Below are 17,490 nucleotides of genomic sequence, written 5' to 3' on the forward strand. Positions count from 1 at the left end.
TGGGTGAAGCAGGACAAAGGAGTCTGTGATGAGCTCTTTTTGTTGAAAATCTGCGATCACACCTTCACGACACGTTTTTATTTCTTATTCAGGAGCTTCATATTTCAATGACTGCAGAGAGCTCCAGCTGAGTCCTAATTTATTGAGCGCTTGTGTGAATTCGTAGCGGTGCAGATCTGGAGTGCAGTCTTTAGTTTTTATCGACCGACCACAAAATTAAGTAGTTGATGGGAAAAGAGTGCAATATCGATCCGATCCCAGCTGTATTCAGGCTTTGCTGCGGAGCCCGTGAGCATTTTTTAAGCTGGTCTGCACATTAGCGATGCTGCACAGATGTAGTTTTATTTATTTTGCTATTGTTCAGAGGCAGAGAGGGCAGTATTTTCTTGTTTACATCATATTATAGTCTGTGCTGTGCAATTTAAGGGTGGATATCTGTGACGGAGAATATTGCCACTTCTAATCCACTCCAGGAAAGAAGACGTGGAATGAAGACAGAGACTTTCCTGCTCGTCTTTTATGGGAAAAAACATCTTTATCAGCCTGACCCTTTGTACATAAAACCTCCTCCCAATCTTTGTGCTGTTGCATTTATCAGCAGTTTGTACCAACATGGCTTTTGAGTGGATCTCGGGATGATTCCACTCGGTTTCCGGTGAGATTTCAATGTAAAGAGCACAAGCGGATTAAATATTTGATAACTTCAGACACACGTCTGCACTTCTCAAAGCAACACTGAGCAGTGTTTGGGACTTTTGAGGTGCAGGACTATGGAAGACTGTGGTTTAATATCAGATCTTCCAGTTTAAGGTGAACCATGTTTGCAGACAGACTGCTGAGAGATCTTTCTACAGGGTGAACATGGGCGCCGAAACCTCCTCTTTACATTCGTATGATGCTGTAACACGAGGAGAGGAGGGAGTAAGTTATGACAGCACAAAGGAAATAAGGCACATAATAAAGGAACTTTCCAGAGCACTTAACTCAAAGCATTGATGGTTCTCCCTGGAGTGTAAACTTAAAGAGAAAATCTGCTGCACACACAGACACACACACACACGACGTGACGCGGCTGTCGCTGATTCCTTGTGTGACTTTTTTCATCCGACCACACGAGGCTGAAATAAGTAGCAGATCTGGATGCTTCCAAGTCAGTTTTGCTCTCAATTCACTGAACCAGATCATGTCATCAGACGCATTGTGAGACACATTTTTGTTTTACGCTTGTCTGAGCAATGCGATGAGTGCAGAGAGTGTGGATGCCAAGAAAACATGGTCCCCAGCGATTATTGGACTGAAATGCCTCAAAATCTTGGTGAAGCGGCATGTGTAACCATAGCCTTATGTTGAATTTCAACTTAAAGTTTCTGTTTTTCACATTATTATATTATTAATTTAAAAAAACAGACATTATGTTGATGCAAGTACAAGCTCAGGTTCTGCAAAAAAGGAGCACATGTGACCCTGAGCTCGTGGCTCCTGTGTAGGCTTTCAGAAATCTGTTTCACCTGCAGAACTCAAACACTCAGCATCCTGATTTCTTTCTTTCGAGAAGCCTTAATGTTCTGTGCATAAACTTTTATTTAAGCTCAGAGCAAGTTTAGTATCCGTCCTAAGACGAGATACACTTTTCTGTTGGAACAGTCTCATTTAAACCAAAGCCAAATGTTGAATTTTAAGTGAAGTTTAAACCCACTGAGTCCACTTTACCTGTAGCACTTATATCTATATTTATTTTCTTCAGGGTGATGATCCCATGAGTTGGCTACAGGCTCTTCATTTATTTTTTTCAGGATGATAATTATAAACTATTTATCTTCCCTGAGCTGCAAATGAACAACAGAGAAGCAGAGAGTTTGCACGACGGGAAACAGAACAGATTGGTATTTATTCTAATAGTAATAATATATTTTTAACTATAACCAATAGGATATTAGAGTATGTGATGCAAGAGCCATAAGAATAATAATATATGATACATAGAAATTCTACTAAGAGTGAGAGTTGAAGCATTTTAACCTTGCAATACGAACTTTTTAGCAGGAGAAGCGCAATAACAGACGCACATGTGCTACACTGTATGCATCCTATGTACATATAGAAACAGTGACTTCCTGCCAAAAGCGTTACCCAGGTGCCATTCAGAGTATCTAAATGGAAAGGGGGGGAAAAAAAAGACCTGGAAAACTGTAAAGTGCAAAACAGGACAACGATGACGTGACTCTTTGACTCTGCAAAGTGTGGTTTTAAGTTTTCAGATTCATTTATTTCTGGCTTATATCTTTATGGTGATTGTGAATTTATCTGCATTTTAAATGAAACACTGCAATGCATATTTATTGATTTATTTATTGATCTATTTATTGATTTATTCATCAGAGCGCAAACGTTCTCTCCTTTCTGTATGATTTTGCTGTACATGCTTGGTATGACTTTTTGACCTTCAGTCCGTCATTGGTGGTGACATGGTGATCCGAGTAGTTGTTACAGAACGTTAGACAGTACTTATGCAGTAACAGTATCATTTGAATATTATTATGATTACAAAGGGCAACTATATTTGTTTCTTTCTCCCTTTTTCAGATCAGTAGAGAAGATTCTGATGTCAGTATTTCCGCCTCTTTCTCTTCTTCTGTAGCACAGAGTATCTTGATAGGCTGTACAGGCAAAAAACTTCTGTCTAAATCTTGCAAAATGAATTCATAGTGGTGATGAGTTTTTTGGCTTGATGTGTGTGTGATCAATATTGGTCTGATTGACATGGCTCGTAGCAACAGCCAAGGGTTTACAGTCACTTTTCTGCAGACCTGCGTCAAAAAGCTGCAAATGGTTCTGAGGCTGTGCTAAACCAAAAAATAACATTAAGGAAAGAGGGAAGGGGTGAGCAGGGTCATATGGAAGCCCATATCCACTAGTAAGATTAAATTAAAGGCAAAAAAGGACAAAAAAGTCTAAATTATAAGATAATAAACTCATAGTAATGAGATGAAAATAAAATGATTTAATACAACGTCATTTTTATGAGAAAAAAACAAAATTTTGAGATAATAAGGTCATAATTAAGAGATAAAAGGTCAACATTAAGAGATAAAAAGTCAAAATTAAGAGATTAAAAGTCCTTAATATCAGGTAAAAGGTTAACATTTTGAGATAATGTCATAATTATGAAATTTAAAGTTGTAATTGCAAGGCTAAAAGAAAATAGAGATAGAAGTCAAAATCATGAGATAAAAATATTGAATAATTATAGGATAGAAGTTAAAACTATGAGATAAAAAGTCATAATTAGGAGATAAAAGTTGAAATAATGAGATAAAAAGTCAAAGTCATCAGGAAAAGTCATAAATTGACACTAAAAGTTGAAGTTATGAGATAAAAAGTCTAAAATTTCAAATTAAAAGTGATTTTATTGAGAAAAGGTCATAGTTACAAAACAAAAGTTGAGATTATGAGATAAAAAAGTCATATAGGAGATCAAAAAGTTGAGATTTTGAGATAAGGTCATAATAATGAGATGAAAAGTTGAAATTACAAGGTTTGAAAGTCAAAATAAAAAGATAGAAAGTCAAAATTATGTGATCAAAAAGTCATTATTATAAGATAAAAAGTCGAAATTGTGAGTAAAAAGTCATAAAATATTGGGGGAAAAAAATCAAAATTTTGAGATAACGTCATAATTAGGAGCTAAAGGTTGAAAGTATGACATATAAAGTTATTACATAGAGATAAAAAGGTCATAATTAAAAGATAAAAAGCCAAAATTATTAGATTATAAAGTCATAATTATGAGATAAAAAGTTTAAATAATGAGAGAATAGTGCTTCATAAGAGAAAAAAAAAGTAAAAAAAAAAAAATGTTGAGATAATAATGTCATAAATAAGAGATAAAAATTTTAAAATTAGATTAAAAGTCAAAATAATGAGATAAAGTCATAATTTTGAGATAAAAAGTCAAAATTAAGAAATCAAAAGTAAAACATCAGATTAGATTCAAAATTTTCAAATAAGGTCATTCAGAAATAAATCATTGTTATTGTTAGACAAAAGTCATAATTAGGAGATTTAAAGTTAGAGATTTTTGAGATAAGGTCATTTTATGAGATAAAAAGTTGAAATTACAAGGCTAAAAAGTCATAGTTATGAAATAAAAAGTCAAAATTATGAAATAAAGTTTTAATTATGAGATTGAAGAAAGTCATAGTTTTGAGATAAATAGCAAATTTTTGAAATAATGTCATTATTTTGAGATAAAAAGTTGAAATTTTAAGATAAGAAGTCATAATTATGAGATAATTAATTCATTATCGTGAGTTAAAAAGTGGATACTATTAGATGTATTTGCTCCTATGTACATATAGAACACATGCTAACACATTACATTACTATTGTAATACACCAGGAGTGAGGTGATGAAGAGACTACAGGTTAAGCAGGAGCACACAAATCACATAATTATAACTTTTTATCTCACAACTAAGACTTTATTATCTCGTAATTTCGACCTTTTATGTCTTTTTTTTTTCTAACTGGCAGAAATGGGCTTCCATAGGGTCAACATCAAACACGTTCAGATTTCTGTCAGATCTGAAGTTGAAAAGAACGTATTTGCAGCGGCTGTTTGATCCAGGTCTGTTTCTGCTTTCCGCTGACTGACACCAACGTTTCATTTTGTCTCTTTGCCTTTTTTTCTCTGTAGCAAAATATTCCGACATTGTGACCTCATGTTGGTAGATACACACATTGTTTGACTACATGTACGACTTGACCTCAAAAGCACACTACTTGAAGTTCAACTGGATATAAAAAAAAAAAAAGCTTAACTTATTTTTTTTCTTTGTAACATATCACCCACATGAATCATTGTCTGCCTCTTGAAGTCATGTCGAAATCTTAATGCTGTATGCCCATGTTACATTCCATTGTTTTGGGACAGTGCTTATATTTCTGTCTGTGCTTTGCAGTATGGTTGATTCTTTTCTTTTTTTTCTCCTTTCTTTCTCTTTTTTTGTAAAAAAGAAAAAGCTCTCAACACTGTACATTATTTATGGAATAAAACATCCAAACGCTTATGTTTGAAACTTCACCTGTGGATTTTCGTTCTTTATTGTCCAACATGTGCCTCTCTGTGTTTGAATAAAATGATATAAATGTGCTTGAATCATCTCAAGTGACACAGTGAAATTTTGCAGCTACATGTTTCTTGCTTTGTGGTGTAATGAACATACACGATACTGAAGCCAGACACAAACTGTGCAGCGTTACATTCCTGCAAACTTCCTCTGTGCCATTCTGCTGTCACACTGATGGGAAATTATGAAAGTAATCCCTCGAAATCTTTCATCCAGGAGTGACTTTTAACTTCAATTTGGCATCCATCACCACCATAACAATAGTGACTGCTCTGCCAGCTGGCTCCAGATAACCTTGCATGAGAAATATCCTTGAATGACCTTATCTGGAGTAAATCCCTGGCACTTGGATAATCACACGAGCTGGGGAAACCTGCGCTGTGCGATGGCTCATAAAAACTGCAGCAGTAAGCTCGCTCATATCTGTGAGCGCTGTCTTTGAAATGATTAGTCAAAGGATTTTTCCCCCCATGCCGTGGTCAGTGCATGTTACATAAGATGGGCAATTCCCTGGGGATGATCAGGATCTGTTAGTGAACCATTCACCTCACATAGCCCCGGGGTAGTTTTTCCACAGTTAGGCGTAATTGCGCTTTGAAAAACACCTTAAATTGTGTAAAAATGCTTTGATGAATCCTGAGGGGGTGAGAAGAAAAAGAAAAGCACGGCTTCGCTAAAGATTACGCTTCCTGTCAGGTTTGAGACACAGGTAACCATCATCTACTCACTGTGTTCAAGTTGAGACAGGTGTTTGAGAAGCATCTGCTCAACGTCTTTACAAAGTGTCGTTTAGAAATCTATATAATCCTCCCTCTTTTTGTGTCACCCTCCCCTCCCTTTCCCACCCTTCTTTCTCCCCTTCTCTGCTTCCAAGACTCATGGCTGTGGAGGATGAGTTAAGGGGAGGACCCATCATTGAGCCAAAAACCAGGATTTTCGCTGATCAGGTCTGTGAGACTGCTTCTTCTCTCGTCGAGTCCGTACGACGGCCCGTGCTGTCCTCTCTGCCTCCTCCTTTTCCTCTCTTTTCCTCCCCTGCTACTCTTATTTTGTCTGCTCTGCGTGTGTGTGTGTGAATGTGTGTGTGTGAGTGTGTGGTCCCTCTGATTGTCTCGCCCCGTCCCTGACCTGTCCCCGTGTCTGGGTTTGACAACCATCTGTTTGCCAACATACCTGGGAGCTTTGAAGATCAGAGAGTGTTGCTGTTTGCATTCCTCGGCTCACGCTCCACGTCTGTGGTGATGATGATGATGGTGATGATGATGATGATGATGATGTTGCCAGTTTTGCAGTTGTTTCTGTCAAGTGTTTCCGTCGAGCATGGCGAGGTTGAAACTGTTTCCATACATGGTGTAGCTCCAGCCTTGCACTCAGGTTATTGAACAGCTGAGACCCAAAGGCCCACGTGATGATGATGATGATGATGATGATGATGATGATGATGCTGTTGTGTCCTCGGGTGATTCTTCCTCTTCTGCTTTTCATTTCATGCTCTCAACCCGCCCTCTTCCTTATCTTGTCATATTGAACTAGCCCACCTCCAGGCATGACTCATGCTCCAGATTTAAAGTGTGTGAGCATTCCCACACACACACACACACACATACACACACACACACACACACACACACACACAAATTTATTTATTTACGCCTTTGGTTTAAAAAAAACATGCTCAGAATTGAAGAGGTCATAACTCAGCTCAGCCAGGAGAAAAGACTTCAGCACACAAATCACATTTAAACTACAACAATAAAAGAAGCATCTCTGAAGTTAGAGCATCAATACAGCAGAAAATTTAGGGTTAGAAGTAAAAGAAGTAGATTGGCATCAAAATATTCCAACACAAAAAAGATCCCTCTTAACATTTTTTGCATATTTTGGTGTCTCTTTTATGTCACAGCTGAATGGGTAGGATGATTTGCATCGATAGTTTGATCTTTCAAGCTGCTTTTAGCGTCTCAAGTCCAATACAACCTTATTCTGACCAACTGTGAAAAATAAAGTCTAAATTTTCTTGTACACTGTAAAACGGTTGCTGTAATTTTAACAGTCAATTATCAGTACCATGACATTATCAGTATCAGTAACTTATCAAATGTTTGTGATGCAGTGTCATTTGCACTAAAAGTTGTGATACAGTACTTTCCTGTAAATCAAGAGAAAACTGTGACTTATTTTTTTAGTCTGACAGTGTTTTACTAAAATTTCTGCTGTAACATACTGGGAAAGGTACCAAAAACAGCAAAAGATTGTGGGTAAAAAGAAAAACTGTAATGGCCAAGAGTCTGCAACCTGCAGCTTGTTGACTCCTTTGTAGTGGCTCCTTGTAGGTTTAAGAAAATATTACTAAAATGAAGAGTTTTTATTTTTCTTACTGGGGGTATTGATGATTAAAGACACTGGCACTGAATAAAATCATGATTTAAGATTTTGTTGAACTAAATCTTCATCTCATCTGTCAATGAAGCCTGCCACCGCTCTACTTTACCTCCTACAACATCAACAGCCCACCAACTTTCCATGCACCTGTGGCTAACCTCAAGTTTTACAGCCCTGGGAAGATAACTACATTTACAAACAGACTAATCTAAAGAAAAATACACTTAACTGCCAATGTGCCAGCTTAATATACATGCTTGATATGTGGAAAAACATTAGCAAACAACAAAAAATAATAAGTTGAGCCACATTAACAATATATGTTTTTAATTTTTTTATTTTGCAAATTTTTGAAATTTCAAATTTATTTAGAATTGTCTCATATTTTTCACATTATTTGATTTTTGCAAAGTTTTGAAATTTAAAAAATATTTTTTTTACATATTTAAAGATTTTTTTTTGCAAATTGATTAAATTTATCTTTTTATTTTATTTTATTTTTGTAAATTTTTTAAATTTTATTTTTTTTATTTATTTAGTTTTTGCAAATTTATTGAAAATAAAAAACCAAGACATCACATTTTGAATTTAATTAATTAAAAAAAATCTCTTTTAGATCATTATGCACTAGATTTTAATTACATATAGAATTTTATACACTTGATTGTCTCCTATGAAAGTAAAGGTTGCAGACCCCTGGTAATGACACTGTAAAAGAAGATTTACCTCGCTGCCAGTAATTCACAGAAATGCCTTTAAAGTACTATCACTGTGATTCTGCTGTTTTTTCTTTTGTGGTATCCTTACTTTTTTTTCCCATACAGCAGTAATACAAAGTTCTTGTAATCTTGACAGAAATTTACTGAAATATCTGCTGTAACTTACTGGGAAAGTCACTTTTATTATTTTTGGTTTATCACTGAAAACAGCAAAGAATTGTGAGCTCCCAGTTTTGTTTTGTTTTTTTTACTGCAAAAGCCTTTACAGGGGTGTAACTGTATTTTCCCACACAGTAGTTTTGATATTTTCCAATAACAGTATCATGGTATCATCAGTACTATATCTAACATACCACAGACATGTCTGCCTACAGTAATGACCCTGTAAATAATTTTACTGTAAAATTTGCAGCAACCATTTTACAGTGTAAAAACATCTTGAATACACTTTTATTGCACAAATATACTTAATTACATACAATTGGTTATGATGTTGCATGCCATGTGTGATAGAAATCATCCTTTGCATAAAAGTATCCAAGTTTATTGTTTAGGATGTTATGGGGGGCCTTAACCCGTCATTAATGTCTATTAATGTATGAGTTAAACTGTCCGTCCAGAGTAAATTTTCAGTTTGTGTAGATATGATGGACTAGAGACCAGTTTATTGTAGTAGGAGACTTGCGACACCACAGACTAAGGATTGTCTTAAAACAATCCTGTGAGTCTCATTTAAGTTCGGCCACATCTGACGCCACATGATGAGGACGACGCCATTAAACCTCTAAACGTGCTCTAAGGATTAATTCCAACGCGATCCAAATGTTGCATAAAACATGAGGCTGTAATTATCAATGAATGATGCCACATGTGGGTTTCTCATCGCCGTGAGTCCATGAGACATATTTTGATGCTAATACTGCCGCCTTCAAAGAGCTCGTCTGTGTCACCGAGTTCAAACAATGCAGCCCTGCTTGATATCCTCCTCCTTTCATTTGGCTGCATTACTGAATTATTGTCAATTAATTAATTGCACGCTAAATCAAAGGAACCCCTCACGGTAGATTTCTCATTACCCTTCAGAAAGGAGAAGGAAAAAATAATGAAACATGCCAAGAGGGGAGAGCTGACAGAGGCTTCAGAATTTAATGTGACATTTATTTTTTTTCTGAGAAACCCCACAAGGCTGTGCGTTTAGAAAAATATAAAAATAAATGTTTTACCATCAAATAAGAGCAAGGCTGCAGTATTAGAGGGAGACCAGGCTGGGTTTTCAAAGAACGATCTTCCTGTTAAATATTCAGCTTTCTGTGAGCCCAGTTGGGGACCAGATGGATGAAGTTTGCAGCGTAGGTCGACAAACGGAGCGCCACAAAGTGTTGGCTATTTGGAGGAATGTGGGATCTGATTTAGTGCAGATTATAACAGAAAATAAAGAATAAACACCAAGAGAGACTTGCATTAACTGTTAACACTTTCAGCACTTACACAAGCCAAATGAACTGTAATGAGTTTTTTTTCATCGTCAGCAGAATTAAGGTGTTTTACTATTTTCAGAGCTCAGGATTTCAGCAGACTCAGTGTTATTAAAAATTGTGTTATTACTTGGTAAAAAAAAAAGGGGTTTAGGACAAAATCCCACAAACTTAATAACATCCTCTTATGGGTGAAGCTGTAAATGTTGCCTCACAAACCGTACAGATTATTTTGCATTAGGCTGAATGTGTGCTTCGGTCAAAACTTAAAATGTGCAGATAACAAAATCATTAAAACAAATGAGGTGGAGAAAAGCTGGTTTACACATATCTGTGACTTTTTCTTTACTCTTTAAACAGGAACACTGATCATTTTAAGGGTGAGACATGTTTGTTAATCTTAACGTGTGTCTTCCTGTTTCTTTTTTAAAGCAACATTTGGCTCAAACCTGCTGGTGATAATTGAAAACCTGAAAACCTGCCCTGGCAAAAATGTTTGTTGGATTACAGAAGAGCACACACACAACCTGCTTCACGCTCTAACTCTGTGCTGGAGGTTGTTATTTAATCCCATATTTAAAGGAAGAGCCTACTCCAAAATTTCAACAACAACAACAACAAAAAAGATATTATAACCAGTTACAAGATTTTTCAGAAGAGAAGAAGAAGACTCTTGTGCTTCAGATACATTATTAAACAAGTTTCTCTTTTGATGAAGACACGAATTTACAATACGAAGAGTAACAGAAAGCTAAATGCTAAATTTGTCCTCTCTGTAAACAGAACAGAATAGAATAGAATAGAATAGAATAGAATAGAATAGAATAGACTATTGTAAATTATAGAATAGAATATACTTTATTGATCCCCAAGGGGAAATTTGGGGAGTCACAGCGGCAATCAAGAAAACAAAAGTAAAAAGTGTATAGCGCAAAAAGGTCCATAAGAAAAAAGACAATGACAGCTCTGCCAATAAAAAAAAAAAAAAAAAGCAAAACAAGACACAAAAAACACAAACAAACAAAAAAACACACACACAAAAAAAACCCCCAAAAACCAAAAAAAACAAACAAACAAAAAAAAAAATTAAAAAAAATGCAGAAACGTCAGATGTATTATTGGCCAGATAATAGATTTGTTTTTAATTTGTTAAAATGTTATCACCTTACAGTTAATCGCTTTATGAACAAACTAATGTCACAACACTTTTTTTAACCAGCATGGATTCTCCGTACAGCCTGTTGGTTGTAAAAATGATAGTCATACCTGGGAAAATAAAAGAGTGAATTTTGTATCTTTGCAAACTTGGCATATTCATCTTTAATGTTTTGATATATAGCATGTTGCAAAACACAAGTGATTAAGTCTTATTGGTTTGAGTAGCAATCCCATATGTAGGGAAGTAAATGCTGAATTCATGTTAAATGTTCAGTCTTGTAACAATCTGATCCAAAACATTCCAAAATTACCAGAGTATATCTTTATAGTTTTACATGCTATAGTGTCATTCTGTCTGCATAAAACTTTTCTATACATCAATACAACCCTTATGTCCCAAACTTCGATAACATGTATAGACTTATGTCCAGACTTACTGATAATTAATAGATTAAAAGTGCAATAAACCATGAAATTATGTCAATTTTACTCATATTTATCTAAGAACAGAAATGTCTGGCTGCAATCCTCAAAATTGTACGCATAAGAAAATATGTTGACAACATGTGTTCAATGTAGGAAGTGAACGAACCACTGCGGTCTAGATGGGAGATTTTTTTTCTGCAAACACGTTAGCGGAAGGAAACAGCATTCTGGAAAATACTGTAAACCCAGTATGAAAGTATAAGTGTAGACTTTGAATGCAAAAAGAAGGATCCATCTGGCTTATCTGGATATAAATCCTCTACAAATCAAAACTTCAGATGCAAATCATAGGGACAGCGCTACGCTGAGTTCTGCAGGGTTAAGGGAGGTCAAACTTGGTTGTCAGGTCAAAGATAAACAAAGATTTCATCCATTTTTCTCAGGATATGTGGAGTCAAAATAGGAGCAGATAAAGAAAATCACTGAGTCAAAAAAATTCAAGGATTCAAGGATTCAAGGGTTTTATTCACCATTTGTACATGGACCAACAGTCCAGACACATAGGAAATCTTGTTGGGGGCTCTTTCAGAGTCAAGATATATAAAAGAAGTTCAGAAAAATATTATAAAAGAAGAGTCTTTTGAAATGTACCTATACTTTACACATCACTGATATAGAAAGATACAACTACAGTCAGTGGATGCTCTTTGATGAACACCTGGACTATTAAACGCAGGACTTCATAGACGATAGGGTTTCTTTGAGCTGGATAGAGTGGCTTTAAGTTAAATACTTTAATTATATTGTCATCTGCAGTCTGTAAAAGGTTCCCCATCTGTTTCTGTCTCAGTAAAAGGTGTTTGCATGCTGCTGTGACATTTTCACGTTCACACTTTACACCAGAACCAGCTCCAGCTGATGGGGATGTCATTAGTCTTCAGCCAAAGTATCAGAGGAATTAAAACGTTGACCTTCGTGCTGTTAAATGTTGAAGGATCGCCACAGGGGGACATTCATGTCTTAAAACCACAAATCTCAGTCTTCTTTTCTGCCTCAGAGGAAAAGTGCATCAGACCTTTTTTGGCATTTGAGAAATGTCGTTTTTTGTACAGACTATCAAGAAAAACACGTTAAAATTCATCCCTTAATTAAGGTATTTTAGAGCATGTTGTTGATAGAATAAAAGCTGACAAACACTCCTTTCTCGACAGCAATTCAAACTTTTTTTTACCCTAAAATCTTGTATGTTAAAGCCTGTTTCTTACTGAATATTATTCCACACAGCTTCAGATGCTCTTTGCAGAGATAATATGTGCCTTAGCGGTCAGTTTTGTGATTTAGCTTCAGGGCCATATAAACATTTACAGCGAGCCCTTTTTGACCTATGTGATGACTTTCTGCTTTACTTCATGAGACTGGAGCACTCATGGGGGTGTAAATTAATAGAGAGTGAGAGGAGAGAGGCAAGATGCCATAACATCCTGAGGCCACTGTTCCCTAACCTCTGAAACACACATAATCAGACCTCACATAATATCCCAGGTACAGGATGTGAAATTCTTCTCGTGGCAGGATCCTGATGCCTGCAGGATCAACACACTGCAATATATCTTACCTTTTTATGCCGTTTGAAGGGTTTAAATGTATTATTTCTGCATGGGTCAAAGATACACAACTTGCTCCACTGCAAAAAACTGAAATCCCTTCAAGTGTTTTGACTTATTTTGAGTAAAAATGATCTTTTTACACTTCGTTAAAGCCACATTCAGCTTATCAGTCCAGAAAAATGTCTGGTTTCAAGTTGTTAAAAGACAAAAATGAGGTCTGAATTACTTGTAACAAGTAAAAAAAAATCTGCCAGTGAAACAAGAAACAATTTGCTCGAAATTTTGCTTTACTCTTTAATGTTCAAGCACGTTTATCAAAATTACTTGACCGCTATTTTCTGATGTATCCAGGCTAAAATAACAAACTTCAATGATTTTTTTCCTAAATGTGATCTTTATTTTCGATTTAATACTTTGTATCCCAGGAATACATTGCTCTTTTAGGGGTATAAATGTAGACTTTCCAATTTTTTTTAAATCCCATCTTTTGAACCTTTAAAACATAAAAAACAATTATTTAGCTTCCTCTTAGATCTAGCACGTAACTTTTTGCAAAAACCTCAACAATTGATGGTGTTTTACATGTGTATTGACCAGTGGAAACTAGGGATGTCCTGATCCGATCACGTGATCGGGGTCGGATCAGGATCGGATCAGGATCGGATCAGGATCGGGGCATTTTTTAACGATCGGAGATCGGGGTAGACATAATGGGAAAAAGCCTGGGGCCTTAGTTCTTGTTTTTAATCAAAATGTGTATAATAGAACATTCATTTTAGAATATAACTTTATTTGTCATTATAACAAGTACAATGATATTGCAAACAAGAAATTGCAACCTTATTGTCACACCCATACAAGGTTATCTTGTGGTGCACCACTGAGAAGCTTTATTTTTATTTTGTTGATCCAGTGCTGCACTAAGTGGAGAAAAAAAGCTATATCCATGTTGGCTAGAATGATACCTTCATTTAAATAAAATAAAAAAACTCAAAGGTCAACTTGTAGGAGTTTTTTTCTTTTCTTTTTTCCTAATGCATTGCTGAATAGTGCTGCACGATTTGGGGAAAAGGTGCGATTTGCGATTAGGTGGACAATATTGCGATTGCGATTGTGCTTGCGATTTAATAAAAAAAGTTGTGTCATGATGAGTCTACCGCTCTGCTTGGTTATCATGGAGAAAAATCTGAATTGCATGTGCTGACATTGCGATTGCGATAATCGTGCAGCCCTATTGCTGAAAGATCGGATCGGGGAATACCGGGATCGGCAGATACTTAAAATAAAAAAATCGGAATTGGATCAGGAGCAAAAAAAAGGTGACCACTACATCCCTAGTGGAAACAGGTTTATGCAATAATTCTATACTATACTATACTATACTATACTATACTATACTATTCTATACTATACTATACTATACTATACTATAGTTTTGTTATGCTTTGCAATGCTATGCTATATCATATTAAACTATACTAAACTATAGTTTACAACTTTATAACAAAATAATCATCATATTTATTTTCCTACCATATATATATATATATATATATATATATATATATATATATATATATATATATATATATATATATATATATAAATGGTAGGAAAATAAATATGATATATATATATATATATATATATATATATATATATATATATATATATATATATATATATATATATATATATATATATATATATGGTAGGAAAATAAATATGATATATATATATATATATATATATATATATATATATATATATATATATATATATATATATATGGTAGGAAAATAAATATGATGATTATTTTGTTATAAAGTTGTAAACTATAGTTTAGTATAGTTTAATATGGTATAGCATAGCATTGCATATATATATATATATATATATATATATATATATATATATATATATATATATATATATATATATATATATATATATATATAAAACTTTATTTTTGGCAAAATAAGTAGATAGCATTTTATTGGAAAAGAGTTAAAGAGTTGTTAAAGAGTAACAGACAATGTGTCCCCCAGGATACAGACAATTAATGCCAGATTAACAAAGCCGTGTAGATGTAATTTATTGTTTCAAAAAAACAATTCAGGAAATTACCCTTATGGAACAATGTTTTATTAAAGCAAGTCCTGCAAAAATATAGTGTACATGAAAAACATTAGGACTTGCCTCATGGTCAGTGTCTTCGTCCACATTGGCTGCCATTTTGAAATTTGCAAGAAATTTATCAATACAATTTTGAATGCTGGCATGAAGTCACATGACCTGGTAATTGACCCAACAGCCCCTAAGTTTTTTCCAAAAATACCAGGACACAAAAAACATTTGAGGGTTAAAACTGAAATGACAACTTAATACAGGTTACTTTTCACTTGTTCCATTGGCGTTTGTTTTTTTGTTTTGTTTTTTACTTGTCAGACCTCATTTTGTTGTATACAACTTGAAACAAGACATTTTTCTGGACTGGTCAGACGAATGTGGTTCATGGTTGGTCTAAAAAGACACTTTCTTCTGCAAATAAGACAAAAACACTTCATAAGATTTCAGCAGGTCTCAAAGGGAAAAATATGTATTTGCAACGAAATTTTATTTTAAAGAAGCAGTTTTACTGTTTCCTTAGCTTGCATTGCCATGAATCATACCAGTGTTTCACTCATATGTTTGAATGCACCCTGTGTGTACTGATTGTTGCTTCTTCTGAAAAGTGTGTGTGATACGGTAAATTCCAAATGCCCTTTTTGCTCTAATTCTCTATTGGTGTAAGTGTAGTTCTTGTTTTCTGAGGTTGTATATTTCTAACTTTAAAGAGTGGAGGATTGCATGTTTGATATTAGCATGTTCTTCTGACCTTTTCAAACCAGGAAACTTCTCCAGCTTCCCGGCGGCTGCTCTGATATTCGGAGTGCAAAGAAAATTAACGTCTCTTCTCTGCTTTCCATCCAGCATGATTCCTGTTAATGAAACTCCGCATGGCACGCTGCTTTAATGCTTTCAGGCTGTTGGGATGTCTGATAATGTTGTGCGTGTATGATTGCCATCATGTTTGTGAATGTGAAGGTGAGTTAGTGCGCATTTTTTATGTATATTTACGTCTTTTTTTCTCTGTTCATTTTTCTGTTGTGCATTGTGTCCGTATTGTTTTGGTGGCTGTTACTTTCCTCACCCCTCACTGCCCTCCTGAAACCTGCCCACTGCACACAAGCCTCCCCCTCCCTCCTTTACTGTCAGCTTCCTCCCTTGCCTCCTTTCCTCTCCTCTCCTTTCCTCTCCTTTCCTCCTATGTTGATGAGATACGGTGATTTCTCTTAGGGGAGGCGTCAGTCCATCCTAGTGCAGCCCCGTCTCGCGCCTGTCCCACCCCGAGTATCCAGGTAATAAACAAACCGGCAAACTCTCACTCTCCATCCATAACCTGCTGCCTCTTTTCCACTTCTGCTGTTCTCTATGTGCGTCCCTGTCCATACGCAGCACTCTGTGAAACTCACTGCAAGCCAACACACTGCCAGGCCCACTGCCATTTATCTTTTCAGAAGAGGAGAGCTGTCACACAGATTTTGGGACAGAGGTTACTGATGGTTGTGAAGGGCACACCTCCATGATGAAAGAGTGACAACAAAACATTTCAAAGATTTAAAGCTGCACTAAAGAATTTTGCAGCGAGAGGTGTTCCTCTGAAATATATCTGGACTGGAGTGCACATAAATCATAAAATGCAATATCAATAAATTTTACACAGCTCCAGGCTGACCTGGGATCACTTTTTACTCAAAGATTTGAGGCGCTCCAGAGAGGCAGGAAAGTTAGAAGAGTTGAGAAAAGTTGCTCCCTTAAAAAATGCTGGGTCCTAAAAGTAAACAGAGAAAAACTGAATTTAAAAAACTTAGGAAAGATAGAGCAATCGTTAACCTGATCTCTATTAAGTATTAAAAATTAAAAACAGGCACATTGAAGATACTTGACTTATTGCGTTCTGGGTTGAAGATATGTTTTTTAAGCATCCTGTTGTCCAACTAATGGAATGAACATTAACACTATCTCCCCTTTAAAGAAGGAGTATTCTGCTTTCCCATATTTCAAACACGGATATAAACTCACAATAAAGGACATTGATACTGAGCATGTGCAGAATTTCAGACTTCTGCATAAATCCCTGATTCTGTTGTTAACTGATCAAAATGGTGCGTTCTGAAGAGAGCACGAGGTCTTCATAAGACTCTTTGCAAGACTTGCTGAAATGATGAGGTCATCATAAAAAGATCTCTTAATTGGTTTATGACACATTGGAGGGGTGCACCTTCTGGCTGTCACTTTTTCAAAAATAAAAAAAAAACTGCGCCCTCTCCCCTTAGACGCCACAGCACAACCTCATTGTTTTTGTTTCTTTCGTTTCTCAACCCGCCTAACAGAGGGAGCTCCAACAGCTCAAAAATGAAAACAAGCTAAAACTGAAAGTCAAGCCGAACAGCCCATCTTAATTTCTAAGATCATTTGCCAGAAACCCAAGCTTATCAACCTGATCTGGATCAAAAGTGGCTCTTTTTTGTTTACATTACTACCTGCCAAC

The 17,490-nt window shown here is 35.6% G+C and overlaps 1 protein-coding gene across 7 annotated transcripts in view; it reads left to right on the plus strand.

Annotated features, from left to right (window-relative positions):
* Positions 1–17,490, plus strand: part of syngap1b (synaptic Ras GTPase activating protein 1b) — a 249,653-nt gene that overhangs the window by 219,608 nt on the left and 12,555 nt on the right. For 5 of the 7 annotated variants that reach the window (XM_074683099.1, XM_074683100.1, XM_074683102.1 and 2 more), the window contains 2 exons: positions 6,004–6,076; positions 16,236–16,297. In XM_074683099.1, coding sequence (XP_074539200.1) covers positions 6,004–6,076; positions 16,236–16,297 — 135 coding nt within the window. The remainder of the gene's footprint in view (positions 1–6,003; positions 6,077–16,235; positions 16,298–17,490) is intronic. The other 2 variants (XM_074683101.1, XM_074683105.1) reach the window with 1 other exon arrangement.

Source organism: Halichoeres trimaculatus, unplaced genomic scaffold, assembly GCF_033239565.1.
Source record: "Halichoeres trimaculatus isolate MK-OKI-2021-1 unplaced genomic scaffold, fHalTri1.1 fHalTri1_scaffold_12, whole genome shotgun sequence".
Classification (NCBI taxonomy): domain Eukaryota; kingdom Metazoa; phylum Chordata; class Actinopteri; order Labriformes; family Labridae; genus Halichoeres; species Halichoeres trimaculatus.